The 23444-nt window shown below is 41.6% G+C and overlaps 1 protein-coding gene across 1 annotated transcript; it reads right to left on the bottom strand.

Moving 5' to 3' along the window:
• Nucleotides 1-582: 582 nt before the first annotated feature.
• On the bottom strand, nt 583-22471 carry LOC125750192 (transcription factor p65-like). Its single transcript, XM_049027621.1, has 11 exons — nt 22188-22471; nt 16513-16548; nt 15345-15481; nt 11995-12140; nt 10633-10724; nt 10385-10519; nt 6220-6324; nt 5127-5342; nt 4755-4832; nt 4375-4461; nt 583-2402 (listed from the first exon to the last, which is right to left on the bottom strand). Exons 1-11 carry the CDS (start codon nt 22192-22194, stop codon nt 1522-1524), a joined length of 1920 nt encoding a protein of 639 aa, XP_048883578.1. The 5' UTR covers nt 22195-22471; the 3' UTR covers nt 583-1521.
• Between the last annotated feature and the right edge of the window lie 973 nt (nt 22472-23444).

The raw sequence follows: 23444 nt of genomic DNA, 5'->3' as shown, positions 1-23444 counted from the left end.
ACACCCCTACAGGTGGCATATCCAGGCCATATATACCAAACACACCCCTGCAGGGGGCACATCCAGGCCATATATACCAAACACACCCCTACAGGGGGCACATCCAGGCCATATATACCAACCACACCCCTACAGGTGGCACATCCAGGCCATATATACCAAACACACCCCTACAGGGGGCACATCCAGGCCATATATACCAACCACACCCCTAAAGGTGGCACATCCAGGCCATGTATACAACCACACCCCTAAAGGAGGCACATTCAGGCCATGTATACAACCACACCCCTAAAGAAGGCACATTCAGGCCATGTATACAAACCACACCCCTAAAGGGGGCACATCCAGGCCATATATACCAACCACACCCCTAAAGGTGGCACATCCAGGCCATGTATACAACCACACCCCTAAAGGAGGCACATTCAGGCCATGTATACAAACCACACCCCTAAAGGGGGCACATCCAGGCCATATATACCAACCACATCCCTAAAGGGGGCACATCCAGGCCATTTCAAATTTTAATAATAGAAAAATACCTGTGGTTGAAAGCAGAGGTTACTGGATTTCCAAGACTTTTTATAATGAAATAATGAAGATTTATTTGAGGCATGCTTTTTTTTTTTCTTTTCACTCAAAATTATATGTAAAATTTTAATAAATGATGAGCATAATCACCTACAGGTACAAGGTTGTAGTCAAGTTCAGAGTTGTGGAACTTGCTTGTCCTCACAATGGAGATGAGGGTTTCCTCTCCTCCAACCTTCCAAAGATGTTGTTCAGGTCATTGAGTAACACTGAACCAGTGTTCATACTGTACATGAAATAAGTGATGGCTTATCCCATTGATGATGTACCCTGCCCAATGTCCTGAGCTTGACACTGAACACTGAAGCTGATGAGGGGCACACCTCCAGAGGTGGATAGTTCAGGTCCAGAAAATACAAATCCAGACCAAGATTTTGTGTCAACCAAGCAGTTGAGTTCTCTGTGACTATGACTCTACTCAACTGGTTGGTTGAAACAAAATCTTGGTCTGGATATTGACCTTCTGGACTTGAACTATCCACCTCTGCACACATCCCGTTAAGTAAAATGTTCAGTCCCTGTCAGGCCAGCACTGCTAAGAGGAAGTTTTGGGTCAGATGAGTTATGCAGCCATTTAAGGATGTAGCTACATTGCAAGGATAGATACAGCAGTCACAATTGCAGCTTGCTTCTATGCTACATAATCTGATTAGTTTTTGTCCAGAGCTGTTTGTATGCAAATTAAAAGTCAGTTCTTCACGTAGAGCACTACATTAATACAATATATATATAAAAAACCCTGACTACACAGTGCAGCCATCTTTATCTGTACTAATCAATATACTAAATTCTGCTCCCCCATTCCAGCACAGTGTGAAGACTGCTTGCAGAGAAAAGACCAAATTAAATGTCCTGCTGCAGTCAGTCTGGTCCTCCGCTTTCCTCTTTGTTTGAAGTCCTTAGGAGTTTGGCATGGTGGCTGGAAGTTTAGGTTGGGTGCCCTGACATAAGGCACGCCGGGGTTCCATTGTTAAAAATGGACAGGAGGTGCTCTTCATCCATTGAGCTCATGCCAGCCAGGTCGTCCTGGGGCCCTGAGAGGCTGACTGTAGCCGAGGGGCCATCCATCATGCCCTCGTTCTCCAGGAGAGTGACTATGCTGCTAGGGTAGTTCATCCAAGTGCTTCTGCAGCTACTGTGGTTAGCCAAAGAGTCAGTGGCAGTGGAGCTGGTTCTTGGGGGTGTCATGCTGGTTACCATGCAGGACCCTACCCCATCCCCTGCCTGTCCACTCTGAGTCAGCATGGCCTGGAAGTCCTCGGTGTTGATGCTGTCAAGTGTGCTGGACACCTGGCCATCTGTAAGGCTGGGAAATTCAGGTAGGTCCTCTTCTGGGCACAGCTGTGAATCTGCCCTAAACTGGGGTGGCAGCATGCCGAAGGAGGTGGTGGGTTCAGTCGGAGCTGCCGCTCCCCATACCCTTGACCCACTCATGCTGTCTACACCCCTGGTCACAGAAGCAGTGGTACGCTCCGACTCCTGGCTATTGGAGAAGCCGGTGAAGCTGAACTCATAGAGGTCGGTAAGGTTTACAGTGTGGTACTTCTGGGTGGGCGCAGAAGCAGGGTCTGTAGTTGGGGCAGGGGAGGAGAAGCTGGACACTGAGGCGGCCTTGTTTTGAGATGCCAAGGGAAGATTGTTCTGGAATTGCCAGGATTCCGTGGAGGGTGTGACCTCAGCTTTGGGATGAGCAGAGAACAGATGCCCTGGCTGGGAACTGAACAGTGCTTGTGCTTGTGCTTGGGCCTGGGCCTGGGCCTGGGCCTGGGCCTGCACTTGAACTGGGACATTAGGAACCACTGGATTTACTGTGGAAGACAGAACAATTACACACTTTTGTTGGGGTATCTAAATATAAAAGCAGTGCAACAGTAATACAACGTTCAGTCAATTAAATTAAACTGCTTTAACATTTTAAAAATAATTTGAATTCTAAATTTTGAAACCTATAAATCTGTTTACATATATAAAAGCCAGTTTGAGAGAGGAGAGAAAGGACAATCTATTGTTCTCTTAATGATGTTGTATCACAACACACCTATGTAAAGCGCCTGGGTGACTTGTTAAAGGCGCTATGTAAAACTGAATTGAATTGTACAATAAAGAGGTCTTTTGTATTTACTGAATCATAAATCAGGAAAATACCTTTCTAAGGAAATACTGTCTATGTGAGTAGTTATCACAGCAGTTTTTATACAGAGCAAATGTATATGACAGCATGAATATTCATGTTTAACAACAAAAACAATTAAAAGAATTAGAGGTGCACCGCTTTGATATTCAGTTCGTTATTGGCACTGATCCATACCTAATTAGACAGATTGGGAACCAGCCATATGTTTTTGACAGTGTAAAAAGATAGCTTCTATGTCTTGTTAAATAGATTTGTTCAATCAATCACACGTTAGCTCTTTCCCGTTTTAAATGTGGGTGTGAGTGCAGTGAATTCCGCCTGCTGTGACGTCATAAGCATACCCTTCGCAGTAGGAGGAGTACAAGTACATCTGATAAGAGAGTGACGATCTGGACGTATTTTACGCTTGAAACAACTAATAGCGCACAGCAATTTGTGATCTTTGTAAAAACAATGTTTTGAGATGGGAGTAGCATTTAATGGAAAATCCCTTTAAACAAAGCGCACGCAATTGTGTGAGACAACGTGAGTAATATGAAAAAAGCAATGGATGATTTGGGAGTCGCTAGCTTGGGTTATTTTGCACTCTCACTGCAGCTTGTAAACATACGAGGGGCTGCTATCGCAATGCAGTGTAAGTGATGTTGTTGCCATCTATCCATCCATTTTCTATAACCCTGTTCAAGGTCGAGGGGGGTCCGGGGCCTGTTTCAGAGGCTATGGGTGTAAGGCAGGGAACAACCCAGGATGGGGCGCCAACCCCTCACAGGGCACACTCGCACACCCTTCACATTTCTAGTTTTTTGGAAACCAGAGTACCTGGAGGAAATGCTAGTCCTGCAAACTGGGTGGCATTTTAAGCATTCATCACTCGCGTATACTCACTGGAAAGATATTGAAATTGAACTGCAAATGCTTAAAAAATGCTTAAAACTGTTCCACCTCATTTGTATGTTATACATTTTTCAAGTAGCCCAATCAACAAAGGTTTTTTTGGCATACTTTTTTTCCATTTTTATTTACTAGTTTAAAAGAGCTCAGGTATCGGATTAGTACTCATATCGGCCGATACCCTCTGTTCAGGTATTGGGATTGTATTGGTACTGAATAAGTGGCACTGGTGCACCTCTAAAAAGTCTAAACCTGTTATGATTATATAAGCTACAGTCCTTGTGGCCCTAATCAACATAAGCAGTTAGAAGATTAAATGATCAAGTAAGTTATGATGACTGGTTACATAGCATTCATACTAGCATATTCCAGGACATTTAAATCAAAATGCAATTTTTAGCATCGACTTGATATTTAAAAAACAGTCTGCATAGCTTTTTGCAACAGACACAGAGCCCTGACGTGGACATGTTTGTCAGTGTGTGGACAGGTTGACAATCCCTGATTCTGGACAATTGTTTGCCATCACTGAGTTCATTCCATAGTGATGAAACTGAGTTCATTCCATTATCAGCAAAGTGAAAGTAAATCATAAAAGGACTCCTGTACTGTTTTGGCCAATACTATCATTCTGCTCATTCTGGTCTTGTTATATTGTTCTACATTCATAGGCACTCATGAGCCTTCCTAGGCTTCGTGTTTACGTGCTGTTTAGGTGCTGCAGGGTGACGGAGTTATGGAGGAGGACGAGGTACCTGGATGCCCCCTGGAGGACAGATGTGGCTTGGACGTCACTGTTCTTCTGGCAATGTTGATGGCCCTCCTTTCTCCAGCACTGGGTCCTACAGGCCACACATACCAAGATGAGTCATGTGACTGTAGCCACCCTGCTGCCGTCATTCAGCATACACTACCTGCTTGGAAATGACTGTCACTTCCCGTTCACATGCCAATTTTTATATGTTAATGTAAAAATATTTTTAATATATGACATTCTTAAATATTTGGTAAATATAAAAATAGCTCCTCAGCACATTCTACACGATGTATTCATACAGTATACATACACTACATTAGCTGCATTTTAATATTGCATTAGAATATAATACAGGTTATTTTAAAGGGAATTACGCACCAGACACAATGTTGCCCAACTTCAAATTCTGGAACATTCCTTCTGTGCGTTTTCTTTTCTCCATCACCCTGTACTCATCTGCATGAAACATAAAATATTACTACATCAGTCAAGATTTCGATGTCTATACAGTGAGATGTTCTTTATAATGTCAGACTGTGTGTCCGTTGTGGATGTCTGCTGCGAGTGTCCTCTGTGAGATGTGTGTCCTCTGTGAGATGTGTGTCCTCTGTGAGATGTGTGTCCTCTGTGAGATGTGTGTCCTCTGTGAGTTGCCAGTGTCCTGTGAGTTGCGAGTGTCCTCTGCGAATGTCCTCTGCGAGTTGTGAGTGTTCTCTGTGAGTGTCCTCTGTGAGTGTCGGCGACCATCACCCGGCTCCACAGGCAGGTACTGGAAGTCCATAGGCTCGCTGACCTCACGGTCAGAGGGGCGCCGTAGCTGGATCTGGACCCGCACAGGCTCGGCCAGGTTGGGGTTGCTGTAGGGAGGGGTACGGAAGACGATGGCCACCTGCCGGTGCACATCAGCCTGAGAGAAAGAGCCCTTGTCCTCCCAGGAGTCTTTGAAGAATCGCACTTCAATGTCCTCTGGCGGGTGAAAGTTTATATGGATTTAGGAAGGTGGAGGATCAGGGGTCCATAGAACATTTCAGAGCATTTCCAGTCTTACTGCTGACATGACTTTACTGCAGGACACAACAAGACAGAGAGATCAAGAACTTGTATCCTAAAAAGCCACCTTATAAATTAGATGTTGATTTACTGCTTAATACAATATTTGTTTTAGACCATTAACATAAATGACTGATGAATTAGTAATTCTATCTGGTCTAAGTTTCATTGATATAACAAATTCAGTGTTTTATTACTTGAACTTTGTCATACATTTTATTAAATATTAAAATCACATCTGGGCAGCATGGTAGTGCAGTGGTTAGCACTGTTGCCTCACACCTCTGGGACCCGGGTTTGAGTCTTCGCCTGGGTCACATGTGTGTGGAGTTTGCATGTTCTCCCCATGTCGTCGTGGGGTTTCCTCCGGGTACTCCGGTTTCCCCCCACAGTCCAAAGACATGCTGAGGCTAATTGGACTTGCTAAATTGAATGGTGTGTGAGTGTGCCCTGCGATGGGCTGGCCCCCCCATCCTGGGTTATTCCCTGCCTCGTGCCCATTGCATCCAGGATAGGCTCTGGACCCCCGTGACCCAGTAGGATAAGCGGTTTGGAGAATGGATGGACGGATGAAAATCACATCTGATTTCTTAAGTGCTCAGCTGCACTTTTTGACCGATATGAGCCAGTTGGTTAGTTAAATACATCAAACTACAAATTACGTACTGTGTATTTCATGAGGACCCAGAAAAGGTCTGGGGTACAATCTTCAAATGGGGCATGAATTTAGCAACATATGCATTTAATTTTTTAACAACAATACTACATAACAAAAGGTGATACACAGACAGACCTTTCTGAACTTTATCACAAAGCAGGAAGACTTCATCCCCGCCTCGACAGGTGCCAGCGTTCCTGTCAATTCGGCAAATCTTCAGCTCTGCTGTGTTAGGGGCTCCTAAGAGGAAGGAGGATCAAAAAACTGAAGGAAAAAAAACTTTTCTTGTTCTTCTTTCCAGCTAGACACTGTCAGTGTGAGACTGCTTGTGATAAGTCATTAGACTTGGGTTCTCTGTTAAAGCTACAAAATCTATCGACACTTAAAGTTCAGGCTTTCATTTGCTTTGACGGAAAACAGATCCTTGTTACACAGGAACCGGAGCAATTGACCAAAAGACTTGATTAGAATTCTGATTAAACAAACTAAGAAAGTAGAACAAAACACCCAAGTAAACAGCTTGCTTTCAGGGTCGGAGCCGTAGGGCACATATCTAGGGGTACCTGGAGGATGTTCCACATAGCAGGATTTCTCAGTTAGCTGGGATAACCTAATCTAGACATCATGACCGTCATCTCTTATTGAACAATCATGACTTCTAGCTTAGGTTAACCTAGTTAACTAAGAAATCCTACATTTTGGAACACCCCTCTGGCATGGAATTTTAGTGAAATATGGATTAGTGTTAGGCAATATAATTTTAATGCATTAAGTAGATTCAACTTTGTCATTGCAGAAAGTACAAGTACTCATACAACCAAATGCAGTTTGGCATCTACTCCAAAATGCCACCATGTGCAAAGTGGTAGAAACAGAAGTCTGATAAATATTTAGAAAATGTACATTTATACTACAGATGTATATTACCTATTTATCTAATATGTATATAGATTCTATACAAAGGTACACATGGTGAATATATGATGTGGTATAAATATTACCTTTGATTTCAATAGAGAAGAATGCGAGTTCTGTGACATATATACAGTACACAAATACAGTCTAAATAACTACAGTATGTAGTGTGGGGGGAAGAGGGTGTGCAGTCCACAATTATGGGTGGGACTGGGTGAAGATTAATGGGGGTGTGGAAAGTTCACCAGGGAGACAGCTGTGAGGAAGAACACACAAGTATTGATAAGTATGTGTCACACTCTGAACTAACTAGGTTAGGTCAAACATTCTGAAAAAAACACAGTGAAATGTATCTGGCAATGGGCTATTTACTCACACAACAGGGGCTCTGTTGAAACAAGAAAATCTGCACAGACGGTACCTTTGTTACTCTTTTAATGCTAGTTTCCGACCATTAGAACAGCTAGTGTCAGGGCCTTCCCTGGACAAACATGTCAGACCTTGAGCTAATGACTTTGAAGACCCATCTGATGTGCCCACTGACCAGAAATCTATCAAGGGAAGGAGTGTCTACTTCGAAGGATACAGGACAAGTGAGAAAGAGTGTCTACTTCGAAGGATACAGGACAAGTGAGAAAGAGTGTCTACTTCGAAGGATACAGGACAAGTGAGTAGGAGTGTCTACTTCGAAGGATACAGGACAAGTGAGAAGGAGTGTCTACTTCGAAGGATACAGGACAAGTGAGAAGGAGTGTCTACTTCAAAGGATACAGGACAAGTGAGAAGGAGTGTCTACTTCGAAGGATACAGGACAAGTGAGAAGGAGTGAGGGAGTGGGATTCTTTTTTTGAAGAACTTGGTTGTGACTTTTCACCTGTTGCTTGATTTTTTTAATGATTTGTCGCACTAGACGACTGTCTCTTGTCTTGCATTTCTGACTGGAGTTAGGAAGTTGCATTGTACGTTTTTTTTTTTGTCTTATTTACAGTACAGTCAAAAGTTTGGAAACACCTGCTTTTAATACATTTCTCTTTATTTTAGCTGCCATTCACCTTTTAGTAAATGCCCTCAAGGCATTGAGGTAATACATATCAAATACTCCAACAACCAGGGGAAGTGTTCATCTCAAAATATTTCTTAAATTTTAGGTTCTTCAAAATAATCCCCTTTGGCTTCGACGACAGCATCGCAGACCCTTGGCATTCTTACAAGCTGGTTCTCTAAGGCTGCGTCCATATAGCAAGCAGCAAATCGCTCAGTGCAGGCGAAAAATTTGATTTCGCATTCAGACCACCAATAATAAAAAGGAGTGTGACTGTACAGTGCTTTTCGGCTTGAAACAAAATGAGCTACAAGCACCGTCCAGTTTTTCCTTCTTTGCCGTGCCACTCAAAGTACCCCGAATTATTTAACGTCACCCTATAATCATATCAAGACCTAATTCAGAAAAATTCTGCTTGGTGGTGTACTTTAATAAGCATACTTAGCTAATGAAACTAAAATAAACAAACTTATAATGCACTTTTCTATCCAGCAGCAAGACCTTTCTTGTGCAAGCCAACAATGTAGCTCATTTTGTTTCAAGCTAAAAAACACTTTACAATCGCAATCTTTTTTGGCAAGCGATCTCTCACGACGTTATGCTCAGCGTCGTGTGATCGCGAAAGCTAATTTTTCACTTGCAGCAAGCGGTTCACCACTTGCCGTGTGGACGCATCCAGTCGTGAAGGAGTTTTCAGCACAAGTACCTTGCACTTACTTTTCAATCCAACTCACCCCAAACCAGCATTATAGGGTTCAGGTCGGGGGGTTTGTGGGGGCCAGGTCTCTCTGAAGTTACCTATGGTAGGGGTTTTTGGTAGTATATCTAATATATAGGCCCAAATACATGACTGGGGTTGGTTTATATTTGAGGACTATACTTAAAATATCATTATACACAAGCAACAGTAGATGGAGGAAATTATCCTCCTCCTGGCCGTATACTTCAAACACCATGGACGAAATTAGCGTTAATGAGCAGTGATCACCATTTCAGTGCTCCTCCTGGGTAGGGTCCCTGAAATGAACTTTTTCATTTATTAATATATTCGTACATTTGTGCTAAAGGTAAACGTCATAACTGTGAAACGTTTGCTGTGTATTCCAATAGCATGTAACCATGAGTATCGTGTAAATTGTTGGCTTGTTGGTAAACTGTTGACTGTCGCTGCTAGTGTTAAACTAATAGCAGCTGTTAATAAATAGTTTCATTTTATCTGTCATCTCCTTCATTAAATTAACTTTGCTACAATGCATGTTTTGCACTCTTTATGAGGGGCTGTTGCAAAAACATTCTGTGCTCTCTGCTGTCGTGGACCTTATAATACAGATTATCTAGACTAGTATAGACTACTATCTCTCCTTCTCCCCTCAGATAATACATTTGTTTATTGAAATGTTAAATGTACTTACTGTGAGAGTTTGCAGAGCCATATTTGGTAGCCAATGATTGGTCCGCCGAGTGTCACCCTATTTACATTGCATCCAACCCCCACGGCCCTCCATGCAGGTGGAGGACCCACAGGAGGGCAGTACCATGCAATTCTTTTGACTTCTTCCTGGTTGGGCCCTATGGGAAGAGGCCTGGCCACCAGGCACTCGTCTACAAGCTCCCCTCCCAGATTTGGCTCAAGAGCAGGGCCCCGGTATCCCCAATTCAGGTGGAGTCACATAATCGTTTTTTGTTAATCTTCACAGGAATCTACAACAACTACGTATTGTCACCTAGGACAAATATGCCTTGGAAGACCCTACCAGGGGCATCTGCCCCCAAGAACACAGCTCCTAGGACCATAGAAGCATAGAAGCCCCTCCATTAAGATAAGGTGGCGATTCCCAGAGGAGTTATAACCCTCACAAGGACACTGGAGGGTTTGTGGGAGTTTGCGCAGCCAGTCAACATGTGTTATGTGGACTTGGAAAAGGCATACGGCTGCTTCACTCAGGTCCAACGAAGGATGTGGCAGGAGTATGAGGAGAGATCAAATGTACTGTACTGTACAACATAGGTTATAATACCCACACACATTTAACTAAACCATTATAATGGAAGAGCAATATACTTGTTTTCTATTCTTGCACCATGCCGCACACATGGAAAACCTCCATTTTGTCTGCTTCGGTTGTCCCTCAATATATTTTAATATTAACGACAAAGAGTCCGGGGCAGCAGCGGCAGCATAACGGTCCCAAAACCATACGTATTCTGTCCTGGGAATATATTGATGAAAAGCAATAAATACATGTTTGTGTTTACCTGTTTGGTAATCATGGGACTAGCCCACACACAGTGTTTGAGTTAGTGAGGCTGTCTGTTAGTCTGTCAGCTGTGACAAAAACTCACTGTTGTCATAAATGGGTTGCGACACCACAGGCTGCAGTGAGTACAACTGGCTGTTCGGCAGAGTGATGGAGGCCTGGAAGCAGAGCCGTACTGCGTTCAGGTCAAACTCTTCCGCCCACACCTCCGCCTCCGGTACTGAAAACACAGCACAAACATACCCCCGCCATTTGTCTTCGTCTGTGGAAGAGCAGCAGAGCGCAGTAGGAATATATTTGTGAACTAGTACATATTTTCAGAAGCGTACTAACTTTTATAAGGGTTGTTCTGTGTCTGGAGCCTGCAGGAAATGGCATCATTCACGTCTTTCTTCTTCACACACTGTATTCCCAGGTTCTGAAAACTGAAATTAAAAAATTAACCACCAGGGGGCTCTTCATTGAAAATAAAGTTCAGTACATTAGGTACTGTGCCTAAGTCTTAAGTCTGACAATCAACAATTGCTTTATTTTACAGTTATTTACTACTATATTGTTTTATCCCAAATATTAGATGACCCTGATTATAATCCACTCCCCCCCCCACTATTTTGATACCAAATCTTATGTTTTATATATATTTATACACACACACGTTTTTTTATTATATATATACATATACACTTCTTATGTGTTCTTTAAAAAAATAAAACATACACACACACATATGTTTTTTTTGCCAAACCATGTAACTCTGAAAAAGCAACCACAGGTAATTTCATTACAAAACGTGTATTAAACAGCAAACATTCCAATAAACAAATGTATTGCTTAGGGAAGGAGGATAGATAGTCAATATTATAAACTCCACAAACCTAAATATTGTGGTGAATGGTTGAGTCATTTTAATAAAGGAGATGACAGCTCTTTTAAAACGGAAGTTACTTTACTAATAGCTAATAGTGGTTGAATTCTAGCAGTGGCACAGACAGGAAATGTTATACAGTTATGACATTAACAATTAAAATAAATACATGAATACACATACTAATTGACTCTATTTAAAGATCTGCACGGTGTAGTGCAAAGCATGCTAGGAACTGCATAATTAGTCCTGCTGACCAACCCTGCAGCATCACATTTATGTCAGCCAATCGGGGACAGTGGGTGGGATCAGAACAAATGAAAAAGTTCACCTTGGGGTCTCTACGCAGGTGAAGTGCAGAGCACGATCACCACTCAAACGACATTATAATGCTAAAGCTACATTGATTCTGACAATTACATCTGAAATGTACGACCAAGAGGCAGATCATTTACACTATCTACCATCCGCATGTGTATAATGATATTTTAATTCTAATTCTCAAAAAAGACTACCCCAATTTTTAGATGAATTTTTAGAAAAACACTTGTATTCTGGCCAATACGATACTCTCAGAATCAAATCCTGAATTTTAACCTTATCACACATACACTCTAAGCACACCTCCTCACACATCACACATACACTCTAAGCACACCTCCTCACACATCACACATACACTCTAAGCACACCTCCTCACACATCACACATACACTTTAAGCACACCTCCTTACACATAATACATACACTCTAAGCACACCTCCTTACACATAATACATACACTTTAAGCACACCTCCTCACACAACATCACAACATACACACCAAGTACCTGTGCACACGTCTGTCCTGCAGTGTGGCCTCATAGAAGCCATGTTTGCAGTCCTTGCCAACCAGCTCATGGGGGTGTGGCTTGTAAGGGTGGTTCTTAGTTACCAGGGAAATTCTCACATGGACAGGACCAGTGTAGTTATGTACCTGTAGCAATAAAACAAAGAAATGGATTTCTTTGATCTCTAAAGAGACAAATATAAAGGGCCAGGCAAGGGGGTGCTCTGTATTTATAACACAAGACAAAATTGCATCGCTGCAAGAAGAAATGCGGCACAATAATCATTTTACCTTGATTATTTTGTTTTGACAATCCTTGGAAGCCAAAATCCTAATCGAAATTGAAATATATATATATATATACACACCATTAATACAGGAAAGGCATTCTTGTTGAAGGTGTACCCCAGTGCTGCCGGGAATATGCTCCAGGTCCCCCCAGAACCCTGACCAGCATAGGCTATTAATGTATGGATGGATGGATTGATAGACACAACCACACATATATCATGCAAAATGTATGCCCTTCAGAAAATGATGAAGAAATGGGCATGAATGGCTAGTATTGTTCTGTTGCATAATGTATTCCAAACATTTGCTGCAGTTTGACTACTGTTAAATCTAAAACTTAATACTTAATTCCTATAATATCAAGTACATAACAAAAACTAGATTTCCAGGAAGACAAGCAATGTTAACATAAAATACAATATTATAAATATTAAATAAAATATAATATAAACCCAGGAATCAAATACATAATTAAAAACAAACATGACATACAGGATGAAAGTGTTCATGGTCAGGTCAGTTTTCTATTTATTTAAGCCCTTAAAAAACATTGGTTTTATGCAGTAAGAAACACCATACTGTATATGGACAACACTCTTAGTTACAGGTATCGGCTAACTGAGCCTCAGCTGTTGCTGACGCAGGTGTATAATTAAGCACATAGCCGTGTAATCACCAGTAACAATCATTGGCATCAATATCGGTGCAGAAGGATTAGGTACTTTCACAGGGCTCTCACACATCCTGGAAAACCGGAAAAACTTGAATTTGCTACAAATCATTTTCCAGTCATGAAAAAGTCATGGAAAATTAACAGATTGTCGACATGTCCTGGTAAATAAATAGGATGTCCTGAATTTTTTGCATGCACGATAAAATTATAGCCTAATCATATTCTGAATTCGTAGGTTTTTAGAATTACTTAGAATTTAATGATTAATTGTCATTGTTGACACACCACAGCACACAGTGCGCAACAATGAAATGTGTTCTCAGCATTTAACCCATATGTGACAATGTGACATAGCAGGGGGCAGCTAATTCAGCACCCGGGGAGCAGTGCTTGGGGGTGGTACCTTGATCAGGGTACCTCAGTGGTGCCTTGCTGATCGGGGATTTGAACCTGTAATCTTTCAATTACAAGTGCATGTCCCTAACCATTAAGCTACCACTTCCATAAAAGTTGACTACTATATTTACTTTTCAGTAGGCTAATACCAAATCCAAATCCCACTTTTAGTAGCAATAAAATTCAATAAAATCTTTTTGTGGAGAAAAAAACTTTATGCAGAAATTACGCATTTTGCAGTTAACCTAAATAACTACTAAGTGGGAAAACCTATTAAACATCCAAGACGTTATTTTATGGACATATACAAGACGGACATCATTCTTGAGAAGTGTGATGATGATCTCATTTTCTGTGTTTGGTCTGATAACGCAAGATAAGTCATGTTCTGTTTCCTGCACAACTTCATTCAACAAGCTCCAATTACAGTACTTTAAAAATCATCAGTTGATGATTAGTGAAATTACAGGAATATGGTGATTCCTGGTTTACCAAGAAAAAAACCCTGCCTTTTATTCCAACAAATACGGAGTAATGTCACGTAATACTATATTCAACCTAATAACAGTCAGAGTGGTGGTTCTGTAGGCGAGTTTTCAGCAGCTGTACTGCATAGTTCTGGGTGCTAACATTAGCTGTTGTAGCTGGGTCCCCAAGAGTTACAAACTTGTATGGGAATTAAAAGCAAATTACTGAACACTGCAAGATCTATGCTTGCATAGACAGGTTGAAAATATTTATACGGATAGTTCGGCTAGTTTAAAGCTACTGAAATAACTCCTTTGACGCAAGTGATGCATGGTTTCCACTGACTGAGTAAATGATGGAATTACACTTAAGTTTGGTCTATATATACAATTTGTAAGGTGATGCTATTTTTTCCGCTGCTTCGCTCACCCATTTCGCGATTCCTCACAGTTTTTTTGCTACTCGCCACTGAAAACGAATCAGAGCTTCGGAGATGTAAGCTTCAGAGGACGAGTTGCTGTGCAGAGAATGTGTCATAATTTCACCGATATTTAGGCTGATAAAATAAAAGGAGGAAACAATATTAACAGAACTGAAATAGCAAAATCTCAATTTCATGACTGCTGATCTTATCTTGCGTCTCGGTGTGCATTCTGCGCTACTGAATTGTATTCCATAAATATACATATATTGCATAATCAAAATATGCAACATAGCAATGTAAAATCTAAAAGTAGTGTAGGATAAATGAATCACTTATAACGATGTATTCTATAGACAATGTATAAAACAAGCCATTTTGATTAAATGGTTGTTGTAGCACTAGATGCATAATGATAAGCTTTTTTCATCATGTCAACATGTAATTTAAGGAAAAAGTGTGGGTTTTCAGTTATGGGATGTGCTGTAGGAAATTGTAAGGTGTCAGGATATTTTATAGTGAAGTTATTCTTTGACAGGGGCCTGTGTTTGACTGCAAAACCTCTAAAGGTGACTTCACTGGAATCCTTCTTGTCAACTGTAATGTAAAAATGAATGTGGGTCATAAATATTTCCCAGAAAAATCCTGGAAAATAATGTCCTAAAAAGAGTGGGAGCCCTGTTTTAGCTGGGCACCACCATAGGATGCTCGTCAGTTAACCGAATTTCTGCATAAACGATGAAGTCAGACGAAAACCCAGTAACAAATAGTACTGTCGACATATTATTAGTTTTACACCTTACAATTAAAAAGGTTATTTTTGTATTTTTATTTATTAAAATTAGTCTAATTTAAAAAATAGCTAATTATAAAAAAATAGTTAATTTCAGTTTGCAGCCCTTTGAATTTGTTGTCTTTTTTCATGTTCTGAATTTGTTTAAGAGGAATCCTAAGGACACTTTAAGAATAAATGAAGCCTTGAAGTAAAAAAGTAATGACATTATCTGTGCTACAAACCATCCTTTGGCCCTCAAAACAAGCTGCGGATTGTTAGTAATTTGATTGTCACTGTACACACGGTAGGTAAAGCAGACACGCTCACCTTAATGGCAGGATGAGTCTTTGTGGTGTCATTACTGTTCTCTCCTGGGATGCTTCCCGCTGATCTGCCCTCACACTTGTACCTGAATCGCATGCCTCTCTGCTTGGGCTGCTCAATGATCTCCAGAAAAGGGGTGCCTGCGGGCAAAGACAGACGTGATATCGCGGACCAGTTCAGGTCCCCTGCCTTCTCCTACAAGTCTGCCGAAACATGGATGGTTTTGTTCATTTAAAAGAAAACAAGTCATGATTCTGATGACTCACTTGTCAATACCTAAGCCACAGAAAGTTAAAATCATTTCACCATTCATTCTAACAATTTCAATTGTTAGAAATTCATTTAAATTATAAATACAACTAGTTGCTGTCGACACAACAGGACTGTATCCCTCAGACAGCCCTATCACCTTCCTCCCCCCTCTAATCCCTACTTCTCCCCCATACCATCCAGCCTCTATCACTAGCACCCATACACTAAGTTTGGGAAGTATATAATTTTTCATACCAACATCGCGTCCTACTAATATTTACAGCATTCAGACTATTTTCAAAATCAATAAAATCAAAATAGTGTTATGCTGTTTACAAGATCAAGCATCTTCTGCAGTCACCCATCTCTTTGTCGCCACTAAGCACTGTTGCTTCAGTTTTGGTGCAACTGGCTCAAAATTTGAGCACTTCCAGATAAACATTCATAGCATTTGTCTGCAGCTTGATACCTTATTCAAATACTTTTAAGAGTTACAAGTGTTTTCTACCGAATCCCTTGACAAGGTCAAATGTCATTTGCTTTCACCCTTCCCTTTCTTGCCATTAAGTGGTGTTGCTTCAATTACAGGGCCATTTGTATCAGAATCTAATAGTTCATCACACCTAAAATGCATCTTCAAAGTCTGAAAAAAATCTGTCAATTACTTTTTGAGTTATCACACTAACAAGAAAGCGTCTATGGTGGCCAACAAATCCAAAACTCCATAATCACTCCTGGAATACAGTTCTCCAGCACATTCTGGAGAAATACCTGTTATTCCATTGAATGACGAACATTAAGTCTCAGAAAAATACTGACTATTCTGTTTTTAGAATATTCCAGGTATCAAAAATTCAAACGATAGATCTCAGTACATGGTATAGACAGTACATGGCAGAATATAAATGGGTTTCCTTACCTTGGCTCATGGTGGTCAGACCCCAGTTACACAGTACTGTTCAGAATGAAGAGATGCACGTTAACCAAAATCATAAGGCAGTGATATTTACATTATAGCAGTGCCATTTGTGTAACACTGATGCATAAAAGCAATGATTATCTGCAGTATAAATGTCCATGATGTTTAGTTACACACGGCTGGCTCCCAGAGCTACCACCTCCTTGCCCTTGCTCAGAAAAGACGTCACTATTAAAATGTTTTTCTGTTTTGAAAATTAATTTTAGCTACAACTTTTTTTTTTTTTTTTTTTGCAGCGGTAAAGATAAGCATGGCATTTAAAAATAAGAATAGAAACAGTTTTTCTGAAAATAGGTTGTCTTCCACAATTATAGGTGAATGCGGTTTCAGAAGGGCACCGAACACCACTCCTGTTTACGTACCATGGAGGCTCCATCAACACAGCTCAGTGTAACCATGGAAAAGGTGTTTAATCATTTAGTATCATTCTTTCCTTCAAGAAATTTAAAGAAATTCCTTTCACAAATGTATCTACTTCCTAACTTCCTTCATATGTACTTGATGCAAAAACTTCAACAAAGAAAATCCTTTTATTAACAGTCAGGGTTAGTAACACAATAACCGTTTTCCATAGAATAAATATTCCTGGTGCACGTTAATAAATGTCACAATTATGCCCAAGTAATTAGGCTCTTAAGGATAGCTAACACTTCCAGGGCTAAGAGTGTGGACCTCACACCCACTCCTTGTGAGCGGACACAGTTTGCATGTTCTCCCTGTGTTGTGTGGTTTTCTTCACAAAGTCCCAACACATTCAAAATGCCCAGTAATGGACGGGCAACCCTTGCAGGATGTAGCCCCGCCTCCTTCCTGTCCGCCTGGCCCCTCAAGAACCTGACCAGGACAAGCAGCTTGTAGATGGAGGTATAATAAACATCTTCATTGGACACCAGCACACAGTGTGCTCCGATGGCCCGTGTCAAGAGACACTGCCCACTTCATTCGACTGAACGCTACAAAACATCTATATAATAGGTCACATCTGACAACAACATTCTGGTGACTGAGTGTTGAATTTAGGAGTAGTTTGCCTGTGCCAGACATGTTTTAGAATAAATAACCACGACAGATATAAACGGGGAGCCGCTCTGAGTGCTCCATACAGTAGGTGCAGCATACTGTGGCGGACAGCACCTCCGGAGCATGTCAGTGCCTGTCCCTGCGCCTTCCTGACAAACGCTCTTTCTAAACTCTGTGCGAACCGGCTCTGTCTCGCACCGCCACCCCACCCCCCGCTTCCCGCAGTCTCCCGCCCCCTTCCCCGGCTCCTTTGTGTGCCTGTCATCTTCCTTCCTCTGAGGCACAGGTTGGACCCTGAAACCTCTCTCTTTTTCTGGGCCTTACAGTACATTTCACAGTCACCTGCTAACTTCCTGCTCAATTTTGCTAAACCTGATAGGGAGTGAGTAACACTGCATTTTCACTGTACTCTCTCCTGTTTGTGTTCTGGGTGACATGGTGAACCCTGAATAGCACTGCGCCTTGCAGCTCCAGGGTAGGTTTGAATTCTGCCTCCAGTTAGTGATGGAGTCACTTCTGATTACAGTAAAATCCAGTTATAACAGACTTCAAGGGACCTGGCAAAACAGTCCGTTATATCCAGAGTTGCTGTATGCCCGGGACACAACTACAGGACACCATTTACTCATGTCACACCCCAGCAGACACACTTGTCTTAATACCCACTTCTTAGGCAACTATTTTTGGAAAAAGATTTGGTATTCGAAAAACTTTACTTGAAAAAGAAATTTTTTTTCTTTTGACGTACAAGAACATATAAGAAGATGACCATCTCCCGGTTAAATAGCATTACTTTACAACTGCATTACAATAAGTGCAGCAAGAAGAAGACACACTTGCCATAATGTTTTCTGGCTAATCTGAAAACTTTAATTCTGAGAAATATCCCGAGAATACGTCGACATTTTTTTCCTGAAAGCGACAAGAAACGTGGCAAATGAAGACATTGTGCTCACAAGTAAAGCAGCATTGTATGTTAATATGAGATGCATTAATCTGTACATCTGGAACTTTCCACACTGCATGCTGCTTCTGCTCTCAAGCCTTTGTAACAGTGTGACCAACAATGACACTCTCTAATTTTCTCACCACATTAAAGCGCATTTGCTCCAGTTTCCTGAAGTGGAAAAACACGCAAAACAAATAAGCGAAGCCTTTCCAGCACACTAAAAAACTGCAGGTTTCAGCTGTGCATCCAAAACGTTTGTTTGTACCAAAGGTCAAACCGCCATCATTTATCTGTGTTGAGGGCTTCCATGAACAGGAAGACAGCCAACAGCTGTATGAATTAAATAAATACTTTGCACTCATTTAAGCTGTTGACTTAGTAGTAGTCCAGCAAAATTATCTTTGATTTCCAAATGTAAATATATGCAACCATGTTATATGTTAACCATGATCCTGAATGACAAGGGTGCTCTCAGGTCAAGCCTTCAGAACAATTTAATAAATGCTTGCTTCACCAAATCAAACTGAAACAATACACGCCATCTTAACCCACTTAAGCCACACGCAAGCCCTTGTGCACAAATAACATCCACCAATATACCACTGTAGCCATTACTATATTATCTTAAAAAAAATCTGCATGTAATTTTCCATACCATACATAACATTTTTTATGTAAATATAATGTGTGTAATACAATATCTACCCATCAATTTTCTATACCCGCTTGTACTATGCAGGGGTGCATCATTTCCATTAAGGATCCATTATTCAGATAACATGCAGCAAAGTAGGTGGGGCACTTGAGGAGGGCCATTACACCCAGCGCACCGCCATATGAAGACCAGAGTGTGATCGCAGATGTGTGACCCAGAAGTTACATCAGGTCACCATGAGTGCTTTCTACAGAGACGCTGAATGCTGGAGACAGGCTCACAGGCTTCAAGTATAAAGGCCACTTCTTTACTTCCCCAGGTGCACACAGGGTGAGTAACGTAATTTTCATCTCCTGAAGTGTGTGCCAGACAGTTTAGCATGTGTAGCCCACATTTTTAGATCCGGCGGCCATCATGGATGTTGGACATCATTGGACACCAACACACAGTGTGCTCTGATGGGCTGTGTCAAGAGACGCTGCGCATGTGCAAGGAAATTGACCAGGTGTTTATAGCAAGTGGCAGCACTGACTTTCATGGAGTCAACAAAGAAAGAATGGAACAAATAGATTTTGTCGTAGCTATGGTGAGCTGCTATATGAGGAGGTGTGGAGGTACCCACATATCCAATTTTTCATACTGGCAGTACGACTCTATCCATCCATCCATTTTCCAAACCGCTTATCCTACTGGGTCGCGGGGGGTCCGGAGATTATCCCGGAAGCAATGGGCACGAGGCAGGGAACAACCCAGAATGGGGGACGTCTTAAGACTGATTTATACGTCTGTGTAGAATTTACAGTATGTTGTTAGTAGTTGTGAGCCCTGCACCTCAGCCTGACACACACCTCCCCAAAAACGTAACGACAGCCATAGGGGAGTAGCGAGACATCCAGTGCCCTCTGGGAAAATATCACCTTTGGCCCCCTGCTTTGGTTGGCACGTTCAATCGCTCAGTTCATTTTGCTGGGGGGGGGGTTTTGGGACCCCCCCCCCCCCCCAAAGTGTTGGGGCCCCTGAATGGAATCCATGTCCCTGGGCAGGCATCAGGTTACAGCATAGGATATGGGCCTGTGCAACTACCAATGGCACAGATTCTACACAGAATCATAAATCAGCCTTTACTTACCTCATCCTACTCTCTGAATTAGCTCTGCACATCTTAAAAACTAAACTTACTAACATCACCAGGAGCCAGTAAGGAGGACAAGAGTGTAAACCTCAGCTCTTTCATGTTACTGCGATCTAACCCTAAATCCTTCCTTTACAGATAGTCCCAAGAGCATTAATCGACCTGCCTTTTACAAAATGTTCACTGTCAATCCCATGGAGTGACCGGACATGTTTTATGTTTACATACTGTAAAGCCTTAGCAGTGAAAGCTAAGAAGAACATGAAAGCATAGATGCTGAGAAGAATATTCAGTTAGACACTCAATCAACTTCTCTTTCCTTATTTTCAGCCATTTCCTCATTCTGGCTTGATTGATTCATTTATACGTTGATTGATTCACATGCTTTCCTGCCCGCGGTCACAATCACAGGTACAGTCACACATCGCACGTAGTCACAACATCACAGGTACAGTCACACATCGCACATACAGTCACACATCGCACGTACAGTCACACCATCACAGGTACAGTCACACATCGCACGTAGTCACACCATCACAGGTACAGTCACATCACAGGTACAGTCACACATCGCACGTACAGTCACACATCGCACGTACAGTCACACCATCACAGGTACAGTCACACATCGGACGTACAGTCACAACATCACAGGTACAGTCACACATCGCACGTAGTCACACCATCACAGGTACAGTCACAACATCACAGGTACAGTCACAACATCACAGGTACAGTCACACATCGCACGTACAGTCACACATCGCACGTACAGTCACACCATCACAGGTACAGTCACACATCGGACGTACAGTCACAACATCACAGGTACAGTGCCTTCGTGTAGTAGGGCAAGGCTGGTCCTGAGCTGATCACACAATGAAATGCATTGTCATCACTTATATCCGCTGTCATACAACCAGCCTACTTCCTTCAAATCCCAACATCACATACCTCTTTCTTTGTTCCCACAGATGCCTTTTCTTGCTTAATAGATACATAGATTTATATAATTTCTACTCAATTATACACTTTTATTATGTAACTTTTGGATCAAAAAATCTTCAAAGCAATATTACATCCAATATGTAGGATATTCGGTTTTTATTGACTCATTTTGGCAGATCTGATAAATGTGATTTTTTTTTCTGTGGGAAACAGATGTGACTTGTACTCCATGACTGCTCCTCAAAACCATCAGACTTGATTAGTATGTGAGTAGGATGAGGTGTCTACACTGCTCCATATCGACTGAAGGGCCTTTTTCTTAGTGTTCCTGGGCATCTCTGTCCACATCATTCGCATACTGATTTCACCGCCACAGGTATCAGCAGTGATTGTGTAGTTTGAGCCAGTACATTAATGCAACAGCTGCTGTCGCTATATGTGATTAATGCAGCGTCACAATGACTGGATTCGGCTGTCCGAACTGGTTTCTAAAGAATTAAACGCAAAATCCAAGGGTAACCGCCGTAACAAATTTTTAAAAAACCCGACTGAAACATCTTCAGCACAAGCCATCTATATCTGACCAACCAGCTACAAGTGATGTGTGATGTACAGAAACACCAAAAGAGAAAACGAAACCGGCCGATAAAGCCCCCGATCTCAGGTGTCAATTTCGGGGCTGCAGGACGATCAAAATATACGCACCATAACAGAAACTACAACCAGGAAAAGTAGCTTAAAATACTTTCGGTAACAATCAGACAACTGATATCCCTTGACAGTCTTTCATTGGTGGCTCCTCCTGCTGTATTAGCGCAGTGAAAAGGGGGTTTTCCCCGACACGAAAACAAACAGCCAAGACTTTTATGGGGGGACAAACTATGTTCTTGCAGTACGTGTAAACTTACCATCCATTTTTTCTGCTTCCGAAATCCGCCAGACGTATTCACTGAGCAGTGTAACCTTTAAAGCTTCCGGCCTAGTCAAAGCGAATAAGTTGATTTATAACAATTGTTACTTCTGTCCGACTGAAACGTTTACGTGCTGCAACAGCTCAGCGCAACACGGCGAAGTCCGCTTTCCCATGCCGATCGCTGGGCTGTCCCACCCCTCCAAAAAAGCACGGAAATACCCTAATGACGCAAAAGCGAGGAGAAGCGTGTAGGCTTTAACAGAAGCGCAAGAAACTGCACCGCACCGCCCAGATAATGACTGTAGCACGTTCTATAGTTGATTCGTATTTTTTTATGTTTATTTTGTTCAGTTAAAAAACTGCGACCCGAGCGACAGGTGGATCGATAGAATACGTGGCAATGGAATAACAGTATATATAAAAATATATATCATGCCGATTTGCTAGTGGAGTAACAGTGGTTCTATTAATAGACTAGCAGCAGCAGTACTTGTTTATACTTGAAACCAGTGGAGGCGTAGCAGTAATGTAATCATTTTTGTATGAATGATTGTTGAAGTGATACCTGAAAGTAGTAATGAAGTCAGAGGTTGTGTTATGTGGTGCAGGAACGAGCTCTGAATTGTTAATTTCTCCTGTTCTGCTGTCGGGAATGTGTAGGAATGTTAGTCATATAGATACAAACCTCCAACGGCTCTTCCACACCTAGGAGAATCATGTAACACTTCTGAAATGATAATAATGGATCATATACTCCTTAGTACTTTTTGTTATATTTGACTGCTTCCTGCCTCAGCTGTGAGTATTATGAGTAAGAAAGATATATGATGGTTCTTATTCAACTCCATTTGTTCTATTAGTTACAGTGTCCGTTTCAAATAAGCTAAATGCACTGTTCATAGGTTTAGCAACATTAACCAGGTTAACTGACCAACTATCAGCAATGGCATAGACTTAGGTATGGAGAGAAGGGACGCTAACCCACCAATATTGTGAGAGTACCCTGTGCGTTTAGGGGGGCGGGGTTTCGGGGCTGATTTAGTCTATACCAGTGTAGAAACCAAACGTACGCCCTTGGTTGCCAATAATACTTACCACATAAGTTAGAGAAAGAGTTGGCGTGAAACAGCTATGAGAAATAATATAAATTCATATTTTCCATTCACACATAGTGGCAATTGCGTATTGTTTGTTTACACTACAAACAAGTTCATCGCCATACAACGCGTGGCATCACGAAATGTACATAAAA

This window comes from Brienomyrus brachyistius, chromosome 10, assembly GCF_023856365.1.
Source record: "Brienomyrus brachyistius isolate T26 chromosome 10, BBRACH_0.4, whole genome shotgun sequence".
NCBI lineage: Eukaryota > Metazoa > Chordata > Actinopteri > Osteoglossiformes > Mormyridae > Brienomyrus > Brienomyrus brachyistius.
Note: the sequence above shows the minus strand (reverse complement) of the source record. Positions and strands in the feature narration are given on the sequence as shown.

Bases quoted from the DNA above. Each gene is read 5' to 3' on its own strand.
- LOC125750192 (XM_049027621.1), bottom strand. The intron at 10,520-10,632 runs GTTAGTACGCTT...CTGTGTTTTCAG, and splicing joins ACAGAACAACCCTTATAAAA to TACCGGAGGCGGAGGTGTGG. The intron at 6,325-10,384 runs GTGAGTTTTTGT...CCTTCCTCTTAG, and splicing joins GCAACCCATTTATGACAACA to GAGCCCCTAACACAGCAGAG.